Raw genomic sequence first — 16,467 nt, forward strand, 5'->3', positions numbered from 1 at the left:
CTTAGAGGACATTGATATATACTAGTATGTAAAACCTTCGTGATAGAGAGTGTGTGAAGATATAGTTTATATTATACCTTGGTAAGTATTTAGACTTGATGATGATAGTGGGGATACGAGAATATAAGAATTAAGAATTTGGCTATCTACATTGCACTGCTCTCAGTTAATAGGAGAAGCCATCCTTGATCTTATGATACGCTTTCGAATGCATCTCCTGCAATTTAAAGTCAAAAGTGAATTCTCCGAGTATGCATATTTCTCACCATCTAGGGGGGAAAAAAAAACAATGAAAAAGTAGTAAACCTCAAACAGAATTTGCTGCCCGACATGCAAGATCAGAGAGAATAGTTAAACCAATAGGTAACTAAAGGGAAAAGGAAAGAGAGAAAGTGAAAGTGAAAGACAGAGGGAAACGCCTGTATCATAATGCATCATAGTACAATAATATAAATCCCATAACGATCGTGAAAAGAAAAAAATCAAAGTGAAAAGACCCAGCCCGCTAAAAATGTAGTAAAAAAGATAACTTCAAAAGGCAAAAAGAGACAACCGCCCCACTTCTACCTCCAGTGAAAAAAAAAATGAAAAAAAAAATTAAAAAAAAGAAGAAGATAAACCCCGTCTACAGCTCATCAGCCCACGTCTCTCCTTCAAAGACCTTCTGGATATCCCTCCCACCAACCGCCCCAACGAACGCACGTTTCACAAACAAATGCCACAATCTATCCTTCTTCTTCTGCTGCTTCTTCTCATGATCCTTATGTTTTCTCCCCTTCTTCCCCTTCCCCTTCTTCCCTTTCTTCCCCTTCCCTCCTTTACCCCCCTTCTTTCCTTTCTTCTTCTTCTTATCTTTACTCCCCTTCTCCTCCTCTTCATGTATATAGGTTTCGTTAAAAGCACTCGCATACCCTCTCTCGCCATCACAAAGATAAGTTCCCTCGACATCAAGACACTTAGCCTTAACATCCAGATCTCTCATCCTATTAGCAAGTTTCACAAGACTGCGTACGCTCATATCCTTAACTTTATACCCCTGGCTGTCATTCGCCGTTCTATATTCGATTTCAAATTCAAACGGCAAAGGTGCTTGTCGTGGCTTTCTTGGCTTTTTGGGTTTCTCATCATCTTTGTCTTTATCACCGTTTGGACCGGAAGGTGGGTCGAATCCATCTTCGTCTTCATCGTCGTCATCTTCTTCGGGGACCCAGCCGTTCAAACGGGTTAGGTTGGCGTAGTATTGTGTTATTCCGGTTAGAGAAAGAGATTGCGGGCTATAGGCTGGTCCAGGTGCGCTCCCCGTCGGTGGAGGGGTGGGTGCATCCGGATCTGGCTTCGGCTTCGGCTTCTTCTTTCCAGGTGGAACTGGTGGAGCGGCTGGTGGTTGTGGTGGTTCAACGGGTGCAGCTGTATCCTTCTTATGAAGAGTTTCTTCCTTAACAGGTGGTAAATTGATGACGTATCCTTGATCATCCACCACACCGGTGATATTGTATTCGATAATCCGAAGCGAAGGGAAGTAATTTGGAATGACGCTGGGTGATACCAAAACGGGGACGTATCGCTCTGCGTACTTCCCACCAATCTTTTCGATGTATTTTTTATGCTGCTTTTTCGGGTTCTTGGGCTTTTTCTTCTTATCGCCCTTCTTCTTCTTACCTCCCTTTTTACCCTTCTTGTCTTTATCACCCTTCTTCTTCTTTCCCTTCTTATTATTACTCTCTTCCGAGACGTCATTAGATTTCTTGTCGTCCTTCTTAGGGTCTTCTGGCGGTTCTGGGATCTTCGAAAGAACTTCACGGAGTTCGCTGAGGTATGGACCTGCAGCTTCAACGTGAACCAGTTCCTCCCAGGTTTCGACTTGAGTAGCTCGAACCTGTTTAGCATCTGGCGTTTCCATGATTTTATTCGCGACATTTGTATCCAATAGCATGAAATGATCCAGATTCATATGCCTGCCCAGAACCATATTAGTGTCCATCTCCAAAAAGTCAAGTATAGAAGAAGAAGAAAAGGAACATACCCATAAAGCCCACCGACGATAACATCCCTATAGTTCCACCCCCAAACCACATACTTCGCCCAACAACTCTCATCCCAAGCCTGCTTATTCTTCGTCCTAGCCGGCGGAACATGTCCGATCAAAATCGCCTTCATCCCCCTCAACCTCATCAACTCCAATTGTACTTTCAACCAAACAAACTGTTGATAACCCGGTTCCTCGGGACTATCACATCCGTCGACGGCAGCGTTCGATGCAAAGAAATACATCGTGTTTAGGGAGAATACGGCTAGACGGGAGGGGATGACTTCAACCCAGAAGTAGGCACCATGTTCGAAGACGTGCTTTTGGGCTTCTGGAATGAAGTGGCGCCAGATTTCGAGGTAGGTACGAGTTGTAGAGGTGGGACCGGGAAGCATGATGTTGTGCGGCATGATATCATTGTTGCCAAGGGTCGGTATTCTAGTTTTTTTTTATATTAGTATCAGCTTCAATTCAAGTTCCATCTGAAGGCGAAACTGTAGGGGAGAGGATCATACATTGGAATGATCAGGTCATTGTTCGGATTATCGTCATTATCAGGAATTGGCTAATCCACACCGTTAGCACCACTACCCCCCCATCCTGAACAAAAATATGGTAATAGGACTAGAGAACGGAAGAAGAAGAGAAGAAAGAGTGAAAGAAGAAAGATACCTTCTTAAAAACATCCACCATCATTCCAACCACCATATTATTCAAATCATAGATCTGACTTTCGCTTCTAGGATGATTAATATCATTATCATGCCTAGCACTATCCCCGGTCCAAACCACAAAATCAATCTTATCCTTCAAATTCTCTCGAATCCATTCGAAGGTAGCATTGGCCAATGTAAACGGTGAATCGCAATCGGATCGTTCGGCACCGTAGTATCCCGAACGTCCACGGTCGCTATGACATTCATGAGATTTGGAAGCCGAGGCGTTGCGCGAGTAGAAGGGGTCTGGGTGAACATCTATTTCTATCTATCAGGTTCTGAAAAATCCGAACAAAGATATGTAGATCTTAAAAAAAGAAGGAAGGAAGTACCTGTGATATGAAGGAAGCGACCATGAAGCTTCCGTTTGATAGGTTCTTCGGGTTGAGTGACAGTGACGAGGGGTTGTTGCTGGCGAAGAGGGTCGTTTAGAATGGGCGAAGTGGACGCGAGTTTGATTGTGTTTAGTAAGAATGACGTCTGCAGGCCCACAGCGAGTAAGGACCAGATGCACCGCATCTTTTTTGGGAGATTTGGGTGAAGCTGAGAAATGTCAGCCAGCAGGAAAAGGATATTTAACAAGAAGAAGAATATATATATTTTATAAAAAAAAAGAGAAGAGGGAAGAGAAAAGGAAAGAGGGGGAGAGGAAGTGAGGATGAGGACGAAGATGAGGATAAGTAGTAGTAATAGTAATAAGAATAATAAGAAAATGGCAACCAGCCAGGCCAGCCACGGATTAATTAATTAACAACTGAAGGAAAACTCAGTCAAGAAAAGTCAAGAAAATTAAGTCAAGACAGTCGAGTAAATAAATATTAAGACAGGTTACTAGTTAAAAGTACTTAAGTAACCGGTAGGGGGGGTGTTATTAGGTATATTCGAGTACTTCAGAGTAACTTCCTAAGTATATATCAGAGAGGTAAGTCAAGAATATATTAAAATATCATCATCATGCATCAGCATCAGTAGAGCATCTTCATCTCCTCTTCCTCTTCCTCTTCCTCTTCTTCCTCCTCCTCTTCCAGCTGATACACATGCACACATACCCCCCACTCAGCTCTCCCTATCATAAATTAGAAATCGTCACAGTACATAAAACCCGAGAAATAACGAACAAAAGAAAACAAAAGAAACCACAAAAAGAAGGGAAAATGGGGAAATCGCAGTTCGCATGATGTTAGTGGATTGGCCCTGCATCTAAATCGGGCACCACACCCACCCGTACCATAAATACATACATACATACATACATACATACATACATACATACATACATACATACATACATACATACATACATACATACTCCGTGCATACATAAGCAAGTAAGTAACTGCTCACACCCGAACATTGGACGAAAATTACTAGCGGATACTAGGAAAAAAAGAAAAGATACGGGCGGGTGCCTTGGAATCAGCTCTTCCTGTCCACTGGTTCAGACCACGAGGGGGGTGGTTGGATTTCACCGAACCCCGTCAGATCTGGTTTCATACCGAGAGAAAGTACATATATCTACTGTTTCCTCGAACTTGTAACCTGTCTATAACATGTACAGGTACTGATATACTCTGCTACAGCTTTTGTTATGTCTAAGGGATGGAAGGGACCTGCTTCTTGTGGATTAATTAATTGACTTGAAGTACTTTCCTACCGAGCGAACTTTGTTCTGTTCTGTTCCGTTCTGGTTTTAACGAAAGCTTCGAACTCGGCGGCTGCATTCTCTTCCCCTATAACAACTTCATCCTCTCTTTGTTACTCACGACAGGAGCTCAACCATCAATCCAGTTTTTTGTAAAATCCCTCGAGCTCAACTACCACTATTTAGTTCCCATCAAACTAAATAAAGTTAGTCGGGTTTCGCTTCGTTTCGTTTCTTTAATTTATTTTCGTGGATATGGCCGGTGGATGTTGTTGGTGAGCGAAATATCAAACCAAAAATCACATTCCACAACCACCTGTCCGGTCCTATGATCTGATCTCTTCATTACTGACTACCTAAGTACTCTTCTAACCAAATCTGCAGAAAGTCCAACCTGCATTACGACGCTTTTTTAAAAAATCTTATTTCTATTTAATCTAGTTCCATGGTAAACTACATGTATTTTTCAAAAAAGAAGTCTTCGAAGCGGGGTAAATTATCCACATTGGAAGATCCGAGATGTGGTGGTGGTGCTGGTCGCGTGAGCTTCTCTGAGCTCTTCTTTCCCTCTCTCAATGCACCCACACTGATGCTGCACTCCCTCCAGACCCCCCTTCCTTCTGTAGTTAAATATTATATATGTAGGTGATAGCTTCAATTCTGGTACGGATCCATGATGGATCCACTTCCCCACATTCGCAGGAAAAGAAACCCAGTCAGGCGACTCCATAATACTGCATCATAACCGAGACTTGTGCGGCTGCAGCGGATCAATAAATCCATTCTCCCTCTCCTCGAGACTATTACCACTACTACATACAAAACCCGAATGATCGAAATGCTGAACTCGTGCGAAGACCTGAAAAATAAGTACTATACTTACTTCCTTATTCTGACTATTTAAATTTAGTCTTTGGTATTGAGTAATTAGGGAACGAGACTAAGTAATTAGTATAGTTAATAGCGATCATAAGCCCATTCCTCATTCCCATTAGACTGGTACTGCAAAAGTTGTATAGAATACCACCACTATCAAACTCCAATAACGCCATCTGAACCTTTCCATCCCACATTCCCTTCAAACTAAGTTTATCAAATTAAATCATAAGACCTCAAAAAAGAACAGAAGATGAGAAATATATCAAAAGAGAAGGGAGATGAGGTGATGTGATGTGATGAAATGACAGAAGGACTACAAGTCCTTGACAGGATGCACCACCATCCCCCCCAAACACCCCCTCCCCCGTTCCCTCTCCCACCCTTCTCCACCTTTTCCTTCCCATTCACCTCCCATCCAAACCCCCATAACCCCTCGAGGCCAATAGCTTCCATAATAAAACCCACTCCCCCCAAAATGATGCTCCCTCTTCCCGAACAAACTCCTCTCATTACCCCCCGAACTCCCCTTTTCCCCTCCATTCAATATCTTCTCAAGATACCTCCCAGGCCACCTTCTATCCATAAACACCGGATGTGGCGCATAAACTCCTTTGTATCCATACTGTAACGCCACCGAGGCAGGAAACATTTCCACCCCCATATGTCTTCCACCTCTGTTCTCCACCTCCATAGCGTTCAACAGTCTTCTCGAGAATCTGTACACTGCCACTACAGCCCCCCTCCTCGGTGGTCCAGTCCAGTATGGATTATAATTCTCCTTCTCAGGTCTTTCATTCCCATACCCCGTAAAATCATCTTTGATAACCCAGGTCGTATTAACCACCTCAAACATCGGTGATAAAGTCACCAAATCCGCATTTTCCCCTTTACCCCATTTATACCCTTCATCGTCTTCTTCCCTTTCAAATTTTTTTTCCACTTTCAGTTTCTTATCCATAACTTCTACCCCTTCAACAGCTCCCCAGATTCTTTCTTCAGGTGAACTTCGCATCTCCACCATTTCCGTGAAGTCTTGGTAACTTCCGTGCACGGATGGGACGTAAAACCGTGCGTTCCTCGCCCAAAGTCCTCTTCGCGGTTGATTTCTAGCAAAAGTATCGATTTTGTCGAATAAATGATACCAATGTCCTGTATATTTGACATCCATCTCCAAACTCCAGAAGTACTCATACTCCTCATGCATCTTCGAAAACCACTGTTGAGGTAACCAAATACTCCTGTACGCACTATTTTCAAACCCCCAAAAATATATAAATTAGTAAAAAGCAAAACCCCAAGTATATGTTATAAAAAAAAAGCCCGGGTGTGAACATACTCATAAATCCCATGCTCCCTCCACTCCTTCCCCCCTTGCAGTTCTTTATACTCCTCCTTCATCAAATTCTCACTCCAAAGCGTCGTAATCCCCCAAAACTCTTCCGCAATACTTTCCTCCAATATCTTCCTCTTAATTTTCTCATTCCTTACATCGACTTTATCCGCATCCATATCAATATCCTTAACATGCATCAACAAATGAACTCCATACTCCCCACCGGTATTAACATTCAACTCCGTTATCAAACTCCTAAGAACCACATAATCAAACCTCGTAAACGGATAACTATTCCACACTCTCAACACCACCGCCGTTCTTTTCTTCTTTTTCTTCTTCTCCCCCTTCTCACCGTCCAAAAGTGTATTATTATCATTCTCATCAAACCTCCCAGAATTCATCTTAACACACTCATCCTGTACTTGCTTCCAATCAATCCTCCACTCCCTATCAAACAAAATATCCTCATCCTTAGGATTCTTAGGAATCTCATCCCGATCTTTCCATCCATACCCCCCAAACCTCATCCTTCTTTCGAAACATACCGAATCATCCAATCCCAATGCTTCGTAGGATCCATATGCCGGGTCAGGCATACCTTTCATCACCCCCTTATAGGCCTTTATACGTGTCGACTGACCGGTATAATTCGAAACCAATGATTCGCAGGATTTGAAATGTGGAGATGAGGCGGTGTAGTCTGGGTACGGATGGTAAGGAATCGGGGTTGATGCTTTCTTTGGTGCGGGTTTTGGTGTTTTATTTTCTGATTGTTTAGGAAGGTTTGAATCTGTAGATTCCTTCGGAGGGGAAATAGTAGTAGTAGTAGTTGTAGTAGTAGTAGTATCGGAATTTATAGGTTCCTTAGGAGGACCATCGGTCTGAGAATCATCAGACTCCGAACCACGACGATATATAAACCGTCTATAAACCGTCGAAGCCTTAGGCGCATTATTCGGTCCCGTATTCTCCGCAATATTCAACTCCTTGGGAACCAAATCATATATCCCATTATAATAACTCGTCATCCTACAAATCCCAATTAGCTCCACAAATATAATACAAAACAAGTAGAGATAAAAATATTTAAAAAAAAGGGAAAGAAAAGGGGAGTACATACACCGGAAACCCCTTCCAAACAGCATCACTATCAAAATGCACCCCCAGCTTCTTAACCGTATACCCCGTCATCCCACTCAACGCGAACACCATCGTCACGCACGTAATAACCACACATCCCACCAGCAATTGTAAAAAGATACTTCGTATCCTAGTTATCGCGGGGAGTTTGTAGTTTCCTTTTATATTGTTGGAGTAGAAATTTGTGAGGGTTAGGGAGAATGTGAATGGGAAGGTTAGGAGGGTTAGCCAGATATTGCTGTTGATGTTGCTATTGTTATTATTGCCGGAAGGACGTTTTTCGGGATTGTTGGTGTTATGGGATGGTGATGTCGGGGATGATGTTGGTAGGAGAGTCCATTGTGGGTCTGAAGATGATATTGAAGATGGGAGAAGGGATTTTAGAGAGGTGAGGACGGATGTCATTGTTGACAACTTTTTGAAGGCCGGAGCCTGTAGTATCTAAGACGGCGTATCAAATTCGATGAGGATAGTTAAAAAAAAGATATTTCATAAAACACGTGAAAGCTTTAAGATACTAAAATTCCGGAATATAACGGTAAAGGCGTATTTATGACATAAAAAAAAGGAATATTACAAGCAAAAGAAGAAGAAGAAGAGAATGGAGGTGCTGTTGAAGCTTGAAGCACCCATGATCAGGAATGCTATAGCGCTAACCCATGTTTTTCTTTTGTGTTGACGTTGTTTACCAATATGCAGTTCTTCCGAGCTTCCGAGCGAGGTCTTGGCGGCAACGGAGCTTGGTTCTGTTAGCGAAATATAGCTAGGATGGGTAATTCAGTGAATAGTTTCCTTAATAGGTAATTTTGAGAAAATGATGGTGAGAATCAAACAGGTTCAACACAAGACACAAGCACGAAACTTGTGTATTCGACATCGAACTGAAGGTAGATTGATATTAGTATGTTACGCTACGTTATGCTACTTAGAGAATAAACTTATTCTACTATACCAGAATCCTTATCTAAGAAACTAATACATTAAATATGACAACTTTAAAAAGATTTCTACATAGTGGTGAGTATATCTAATACATACGTATTATCATATAATCCCCAGTCCTATATTAATATATGTATATTCTTACCAAACTCAAGGGACCCCAGTACCCGGCATGCAGCTTGTATATAAGTACTTGCGTATATTGCATCACACAAAACCCTTGTTTTTTTTCCCTTTCCCTGATTTCCCAACTTTCCGTTGGTATAAGATGACATCATTGATAAACTGACAGATGTTCAAAATATTGGTTGTAGATATTCATGCATCGTCTGGTAGCACATACATCTCAGACTTGGGTTGTACATGTGGGGGTATCTTATAGATTCATTTATTCTCGGAAATAATGCCGTACTTTACTATATTAATATTTCAATTTAAATAAAAAAAGAAGTCAGGTGGGGTAGGCTTTTGCCACCCGTACGTGCTCTGTGCAATGTTACCGACAGGCTAGAAGCGGTGCAACTTGCCCACCATACTGCGAAGAAACTAGACTGTCACATATCAGTTGAACTCTCGAAGTGAGATAAAGCGGTGGCACATTACACAAAAACTGACAGATACTATGCTATCTATACTATCACACCTCTATTCTAAAAGCGAAAAGACTGTAGACAAAATGGAATGTGAAGGTTATACTAGCCCCGTTGATATCTTCAAAGTAGTAATCGAATTTAGACTTCAAAGTAAATGATACTTCAGAAATATGACTCTAAGTTACACTGCTGCTGCTGCTGCTATCATTCAAGCTTTATAAGTAAAGATATCAGAATATCTAAACGCCGTCGATCTTTATCTTTACCATCGGTCGTAAGAGACAAGAATTTACCTTCGATACATACACATCAGATACGTATACTTCAATGATGGATTCTATTCTATTCAATCTTCCCTCGCTTCTAAAAAGAAGTCACTTAAAAGCATTAAAAGGACAGGAAGAATTAATTGCCCACCGACACTCGCTCAGCACCTGGTACCGTTGACCGAGCTTCAACGTACATGTGATTGAATTCGAATTCATAATTATATAATCCCCAGCATATGTATACATGTTTAAATGGTAATCTAATCAATTGAATCCACCCCAATCGCAACCGAAAGGATACGAATCCTGGAAATAACAGCCTTAAACCCCGTATAAAAACTACAAATACAAACATAACCAACCTTCGCTCTTCACGCTTCGCCGCACTTTCATTGCATTGGATTCTCCCAAATCCAGCAACACTTGGCACCCAAAAGGCAGGAGTTTAGCCCAGTAGCTGGTAGCGCAGCTCTTCCACCACCTTCGATCGTATCCGTATTTTTTTAAGCCCCGAGCTCCGAGAGGAAAAGAGCCGCTTCGGGAAGTTATTTAGTCCAAATCCCCTTGTGTTCAACCGGCCGATACCATTCAGATCTTTGCTAAGCAACAAAGAAAACTAAACTAACGTTAACGTTATACGTAGCAATCGACAACACGCGTACATGGCTTATCTCCGCAAACTCCAAGGTAGTTTTCGTTCGCCCTTGACGATATGTACGTTTAAGGCGGACGATTGGGCACGGCGTCTGCTATTCGAGGAGCTTTTCTGGGGTAAGGACTAATAGCTATCTCGTATATTTTTCCAATGATCTTCGTCTCAAGGGCCACGGAAGGCGGGTGGCATTTGTGGTTCCTTGTTCGGGGGAATTATCAATCCGTGTAGTTTCTAAGAGAAACGCAATGCAATTGAAGTCGTATCATATCATGATCGATGAACGTTTGAAGTGTATATAAACCCGTTGATGTGAACGTCATTTTTGAGTATCACGGAAATCAATCAAATAAAAAGCATCAATTGCAATTCAGATTCTCGATTTCAATCAGTCAATCAATTGAATCTAAAAAAGTAATCCACTTTTTACCTATCTATTTAAGTATTTTATAATTTAAAAAAAATAGCAAAAATGAAGTTCACCAACAAACTCGCCTCCAAAAACATCCTCATCATCGGCGGAACCTCAGGCATCGGCTTCGCCGTCGCCGAAGCCTCTCTCGAACAAGGTGCAAACGTCACAATTGCCTCCTCCTCCCCTTCAAAACTCCAATCCGCAATCTCCCGTCTACAAACCTCATACCCAGAATCCTCCAACAAAATCAAAGGAACAACCCTCAACCTCTCATCCGAAGACGTCGAGGACCAAATCATCGCAGCATACGAATTTGCTACTGAAAATGGTCAAAATAAATTAGATCATGTGGTGAACACCGCGGGTGATTCGTTCAGTCTTCCGAAATTATCTGAAGTTACTCCGACTGGCGCTGTGGCTGTCATGACAGTTCGATATGTTGGGAATTTATTGCTTGCGAAACATGTTACGAAGTATATCAACATCTCCCCGGAATCTTCGTTTACCACCACTAGTGGTGCAAACGCTGCAAAGCCCGGGGATGGATGGAGTTCTATCATTGGAATTGCTACGGCGGTTGAAGGGTTAACCAGGGCACTGGCGAAGGATTTGAAACCTGTGAGGGCCAATTGCGTCAGTCCCGGTGCTATTAAAACGGAGCTGTTCGATAGATTTGGAGATGCGGAGGCGGTGCAGAGGATGGTTGAAGCATACGCTGGAAAGACATTGACGGGACGAATTGGGACACCGGAGGATGTGGCGGAGAGTTATTTATATGTTATGAGGTCTGCTTTTGTGACTGGGACGACGCTTCAAATCGATGGTGGATACGTACTTGTCTAGATATATATATATACATATCCTGGGATTAGACCTGAATCCTGATAGGATTGATGGATAGCATCCTAAGGAGAGTATCTGAAGAAACGTCTTTTGTGTGATTCAGTATGATCTGGACTCTTTGTCTGTCTGTCTGTCTGACCGGAACCTATAGCTACGCATTGATATTGACTTTTGTATCTTAAACTTACAAATTAATCTTTTAGTATATCATATTCTCTAAATGCATGCCAATCGAACCAAATGCTATCCCCATTCTATTCTGCGCCTGGTCTCGAGGCTACATTCTATTCTATTCTCATGCAAGTAAATATGCACTCAAGGATCAATTAATACTTTGTCAAAGTTGTACTTCACCATACAACTATCATGACTAATATAATACCACATACCGATATATAAGTTAATCGATGTTGAAATACCTACCCATATATACTTATAGAATAATATACGTACTTACCTATATACACTAGCAGCAGCTACAAGTTCTGGTCGGTATTCGAATATATATTTTACAGTTCCCATACTCCATAGAACAAAGATACATAAAAACAAGGGAAAAATAAGAAAAGGGCTATAGTTCCCCCCCCCCCTCCAAAGCATTTTTATGCATTCAATCCAACTATAGAAATTACAACCCACGTATTGTTCAAAAAAGTAAATCGATTCCGTGCCGAAATTCAAAATTAGAGGTGCGCATCGAATGTTATTACGTAACAGAATACAATATACACAGCCTTTCAAGCGAAGAAAGCGTGGAGTGCAGAGTGTTTGAACGTTTGACAGCAAAGCTAACTTAAGGCGAATACTCCATACATGCTACATACATGTTACATACATACATGACCAGGCTGATAGAAAGAAGAGAAAAGAAAAAAAGAAAAAGAAAACTGAGAAAGAAAAAAAAAAAGAGTCGTGTGGGCTGCCTCACACGACACCAAAGTTTGCATCGATTGATTGGAAATATAGAATCATGAAGCATGCATGCCTGTACGTAACAAGTAAATCTATATAAAAAGAAGAAGAAGAAGAAGAAGATCCCACCAATCCGCAGCTCCCCACGGCGCATGTGCGCATTTGAGGTTGAGTACAGCATAGTTAAGGCGAAAAAGCTCTGTCCTGTCCTGTCCAGTCCGTCCTGTACCCCTGAGCTCCATGGGGCTAAAGAGAGAAAAGAGAGAGCTTCCCCATCACATCACACGAGCTAAAAGAGTAAACTGCATAATCTCTAGCCTATAATATCGAGCATCTGTATTGAACAGGCTCCAATTTAGCATGTGCAAATGGTTTTTTTCTTCTTCTTTTCTTCTTCTTTTCGAATCCTCTCACCCAAGATACTTAAGTGTGTATCCCCAACAAAAGAATGCATCCCCCAGACTTTACGAACGGGGTTTAAAGCGATATCGCTGTGGGGCCTTGTCGGCTCTCCTGTTATACAATTGACAATCTCTGTATACAATATATACTTTACTGCCAGTGGCATACCTGTGTACAGCTGTATGTAAGTCAGTACTACGTATACGTATATCAGTTGAAGCTTTCATAAGCTGTTTTGCGTGGTCTCGTGCGCAGACCATTTCAACCGTTTTGTATATATGTCTCTCTTCCCCGGCTCACACGATCATGCCATTTCCTCCCGTTTTCGTATTTTATAACTGTATAGTACTATGCCTTAAAGTCCCTGGAGTCCCTGAGGTCCCTGCATAAGCTTTGAAAGTTATATTATACTGAGACTGCATGAAAGAAGGGACGGAAAGAGGAAAACGCCTCGAACGCTGTTGGAAGAAAGAGACTTTCTTAAGTATCTTAATTAATATTAATATTTAGCCACGAAAGGCCCTTCTGTCCTTCCTCCTCCCTCCTCTTCTTCATCTTCACCCTCCTCTTCCTCCTCTCTTCTCCTCTCTTCTCCTCTCTTCTCCTCTCTTCTCCACTGCTTCTTCTGAAATACCATCTTTTCATTCCCGTATTCCCAATTTTTTCATTTTTAATTTTTAATTTTTTCTAAAAAGAAAACAATCAAAAAAAGTTGTGGACAAAATCGATAAAATGTGCGACGAAGAACCCTTAACATTCCTTCCCCTAACCTTCTCCCAAGCCGACGCAAACGCCTGCGCAACTCATCTCATCCTGACCCTCTTCCCGAACTGGGATCCCGCCCATCTCGACTTCATCCGCTTCACCGACGGCATCACAAATACTCTGCTCAAATGTGTTCACAAAACCATCACCAACGATCCCGTAACCGGTACCGAGAAGGTCTCGATCGATGAGATGGAATCTGCCCTTCTCAGGGCTTACGGCAAGGGTACCAATGTCCTCATCGACCGTGGCAGTACGTAATCATTTCTATCAATCAATCAATCAATCGATCAATCAACCAATTCACTTTACTCAATTGAAAGAAAGTAACTAGCAAGGAGAGACTACTAACATTGGGATATCAATAACAGGAGAATGTCAAAACCACTTCTATCTCGCCCTTCACTCCCTAGCGCCACCTCTCCTCGCCCGATTCAACAACGGTTTAATCTACCGCTTCGTTCCGGGCCGCGTAACCTCTCCGGCCGATCTCTCGCTTCCGAAAGTATACACTGCAGTTGCGAAACGTCTAGGACAATGGCACGCACAGATTGATACCAAGGGTCTAATGGACGCTCTCGAACTGATGGGCCCCCGTCGTCGTATCTCCCCAGACAGTGGTGTACCGGAACTAGTCTACGACGACACGATCGAAAGTGACGAAGAAGCTTTCCTCCGTGAAGGTGGCAGCAGCAATGGTGAAGAAGAGGAAGTCGTTGAAGAAAAAAGTATCAAACCCGGCGAATCCGAGCTATGGCTTACCCTTCAAAAGTGGATCTCAGCCCTTCCGGAGCACAAACCTGAGGAAATCGAGCAAAAGAAGCTGTTGAGGGACGAATTGGAATGGATCGAGGATAGTACTGGTCTTAGCGGCCTAGGAGAGATCATATTCGGTCACTGCGACTTGCTCAGTGGGAATGTTATCGTATTGCCGAAGAAGGAGAAGAGGACTGGGTTCTGTCCGGCTGATATTGGGAGTGCTGAAGAACTTCAGGTCACATTCATCGATTATGAGTACGTTCTTATTTACCACTCCAGATGATTAAATTTTGACTAATACGGGAAAAAATAGGTACGCCATCCCCACCGAGCGTGCATTCGACATCGCCAACCACTTCTCCGAATGGACCGGCTTCGACTGCGACTACAACCTAATCCCCACCTCTCCAACCCGCCGCTCCTTCATCAAATCTTATCTTGAATCCTTCAGCTCCTTCAAGAGCGACTCTCAAACCCAACCAGAAGTAACCAATGAAGAAATCGACGAGGTTATGAGAGAAGTCGACAGTTTTCGTGGAATCCCCGGATTTTATTGGGGTATCTGGGCATTGATCCAGGCCACAATCTCACAAATCGACTTTGATTATGCCGCATACGCAGAATTGAGATTGGCAGAGTATTGGAATTGGAAGAAGGCCTTTTTGAATGAAGAGCGAGAGCAGAGTTTGAGGGAGAGGAGGTGGTTGAGTTTGTAGACATACACACTCTTCCTCCATTTCCACTCACTCTCCTTTTTTACAAACAAACGTAGAATACTCAAAAGTTACCCTCAAAAGACAAGGTATCATATCAGAGTATAACAAAAGGGGTATTTTTAGTTCATTCATTCATTTCTCGCATACCCTTTTTCCTTCCTTCCTTCCCTCCCTCATTTCTTTCTTTCTTAGAAGGCGTTTCATGCTGTTCTCAACAACAACGAGCTAATGTCTAAAGATACCCATCCTTTTTACTTCTTTTCCCTCGCGGCCTTTGCCTTTTGTTTGCATTCATGCATATCAATCTATCTATCCTCTCACGCAGCGTTCTTTTTCTTTTCTTTTTGAATTCGTCTAAGGAATATTTCACGGAAAGCGGATCGGAACATATGGATCTTATCATTTTTTTTTTTTGAGCGATTGGGTGTTCAACAGACCGGTTTTTTAATGTATGTACGTATGGCTAGTACTTCTTCCCACGAAATGATGAAATCATATTTTCTTTTATTTTTATTCTTTGAAAAAAAGATTAAAATTTTGATGACCTATAAACCATAAAAGGCACAGTACTCCTGTTGATCGATTGAATGTATCATCAGTACAATTACAAGTTATCCCACCACCACAGTCTCATTAGAAAAGCTACCTTGACGGTCATCCATCCCATACTTTTACATTATCTACCTTACGATATTCGGCCTCCTTACGATATTATTTGATAGCTAGACAAAACAGCAATCAACAACCGTGTTCTCAATTACATGTATATGTATATATTATATTATATCATAATCCTAGTACCGTTTGATACAGTACGATATGATACGGTATGATATGATATGACACAGTCGTATAATCATGATATATCTATACCCCTTGAATTCACGACTATAGATACCTACATATCTTATATATATATAAAGAGGATACGTATACCAAAAGAACCCCCCCCCTCATCATCAAAAAAGGGCCATAAGTGCACTTATGTAGCTAGTATCCAATATAATTAACATACCATCAAAAAACGAGGCCCTCTTCAAGATCAAAGTGAATCATATACAGCCATGGGATCCCCATCATGCAATCTCAGACGTCGAAAAAGAATGATAACGTTATAACGCAAGCTCACTAGGATGGATTCTGCATATACCTACTTATACAATATATATATTGAGAGGGAGGGAGGGAGGGGAAGAAGAGAAACCTGAGCAAAAAACTCATGCATTCCCCACTGCACTGGCCAGCATAGCTATAGAAGAGTGAGAGAGAGAGAGTATTCAATCATCGAGATAAACATCTAAATATACCAATTAACATCCAAAAAAAAAGAGGCACAGCGATATCGATCAGAAAAACAACTAAGCCATACGATTCCAACAAAAAGGCACATAATCAGAAGCAGCAGCAGCAGCAGCAACAGTAGACGAGACTAGATCATACACACAAAGAGAGAGATAGAG

General features: G+C 41.9%; 4 protein-coding genes across 4 annotated transcripts; 2 read left to right on the top strand and 2 right to left on the bottom strand.

Annotated features, from left to right (window-relative positions):
- Positions 1-625: 625 nt before the first annotated feature.
- Positions 626-3,261, bottom strand: AOL_s00173g106 (uncharacterized protein; the record flags this gene model as incomplete). Its single annotated transcript, XM_011127848.1, has 5 exons — positions 626-1,955; positions 2,024-2,464; positions 2,542-2,591; positions 2,699-3,000; positions 3,075-3,261. 5 exons carry the CDS (start codon positions 3,259-3,261, stop codon positions 626-628), a joined length of 2,310 nt encoding a protein of 769 aa, XP_011126150.1.
- Positions 3,262-5,576: 2,315 nt separating this feature from the next.
- Positions 5,577-8,144, bottom strand: AOL_s00173g107 (uncharacterized protein; the record flags this gene model as incomplete). Its single annotated transcript, XM_011127849.1, has 3 exons — positions 5,577-6,510; positions 6,600-7,628; positions 7,720-8,144. The coding sequence occupies 3 exons, from the start codon at positions 8,142-8,144 to the stop codon at positions 5,577-5,579; spliced, it is 2,388 nt and encodes a 795-aa protein (XP_011126151.1).
- Positions 8,145-10,667: 2,523 nt separating this feature from the next.
- Positions 10,668-11,453, top strand: AOL_s00173g108 (uncharacterized protein; the record flags this gene model as incomplete). Its single annotated transcript, XM_011127850.1, has 1 exon — positions 10,668-11,453. One exon carries the CDS (start codon positions 10,668-10,670, stop codon positions 11,451-11,453), a length of 786 nt encoding a protein of 261 aa, XP_011126152.1.
- A 2,046-nt stretch (positions 11,454-13,499) lies between these two features.
- AOL_s00173g109 (uncharacterized protein) lies at positions 13,500-15,007 on the top strand (the record flags this gene model as incomplete). Its single annotated transcript, XM_011127851.1, has 3 exons — positions 13,500-13,785; positions 13,904-14,546; positions 14,605-15,007. The coding sequence occupies 3 exons, from the start codon at positions 13,500-13,502 to the stop codon at positions 15,005-15,007; spliced, it is 1,332 nt and encodes a 443-aa protein (XP_011126153.1).
- Between the last annotated feature and the right edge of the window lie 1,460 nt (positions 15,008-16,467).

The sequence above is a fragment of the Orbilia oligospora genome (assembly GCF_000225545.1).
Source record: "Orbilia oligospora ATCC 24927 unplaced genomic scaffold scaffold00173, whole genome shotgun sequence".
Taxonomy (NCBI): Eukaryota; Fungi; Ascomycota; class Orbiliomycetes; order Orbiliales; family Orbiliaceae; genus Orbilia; species Orbilia oligospora.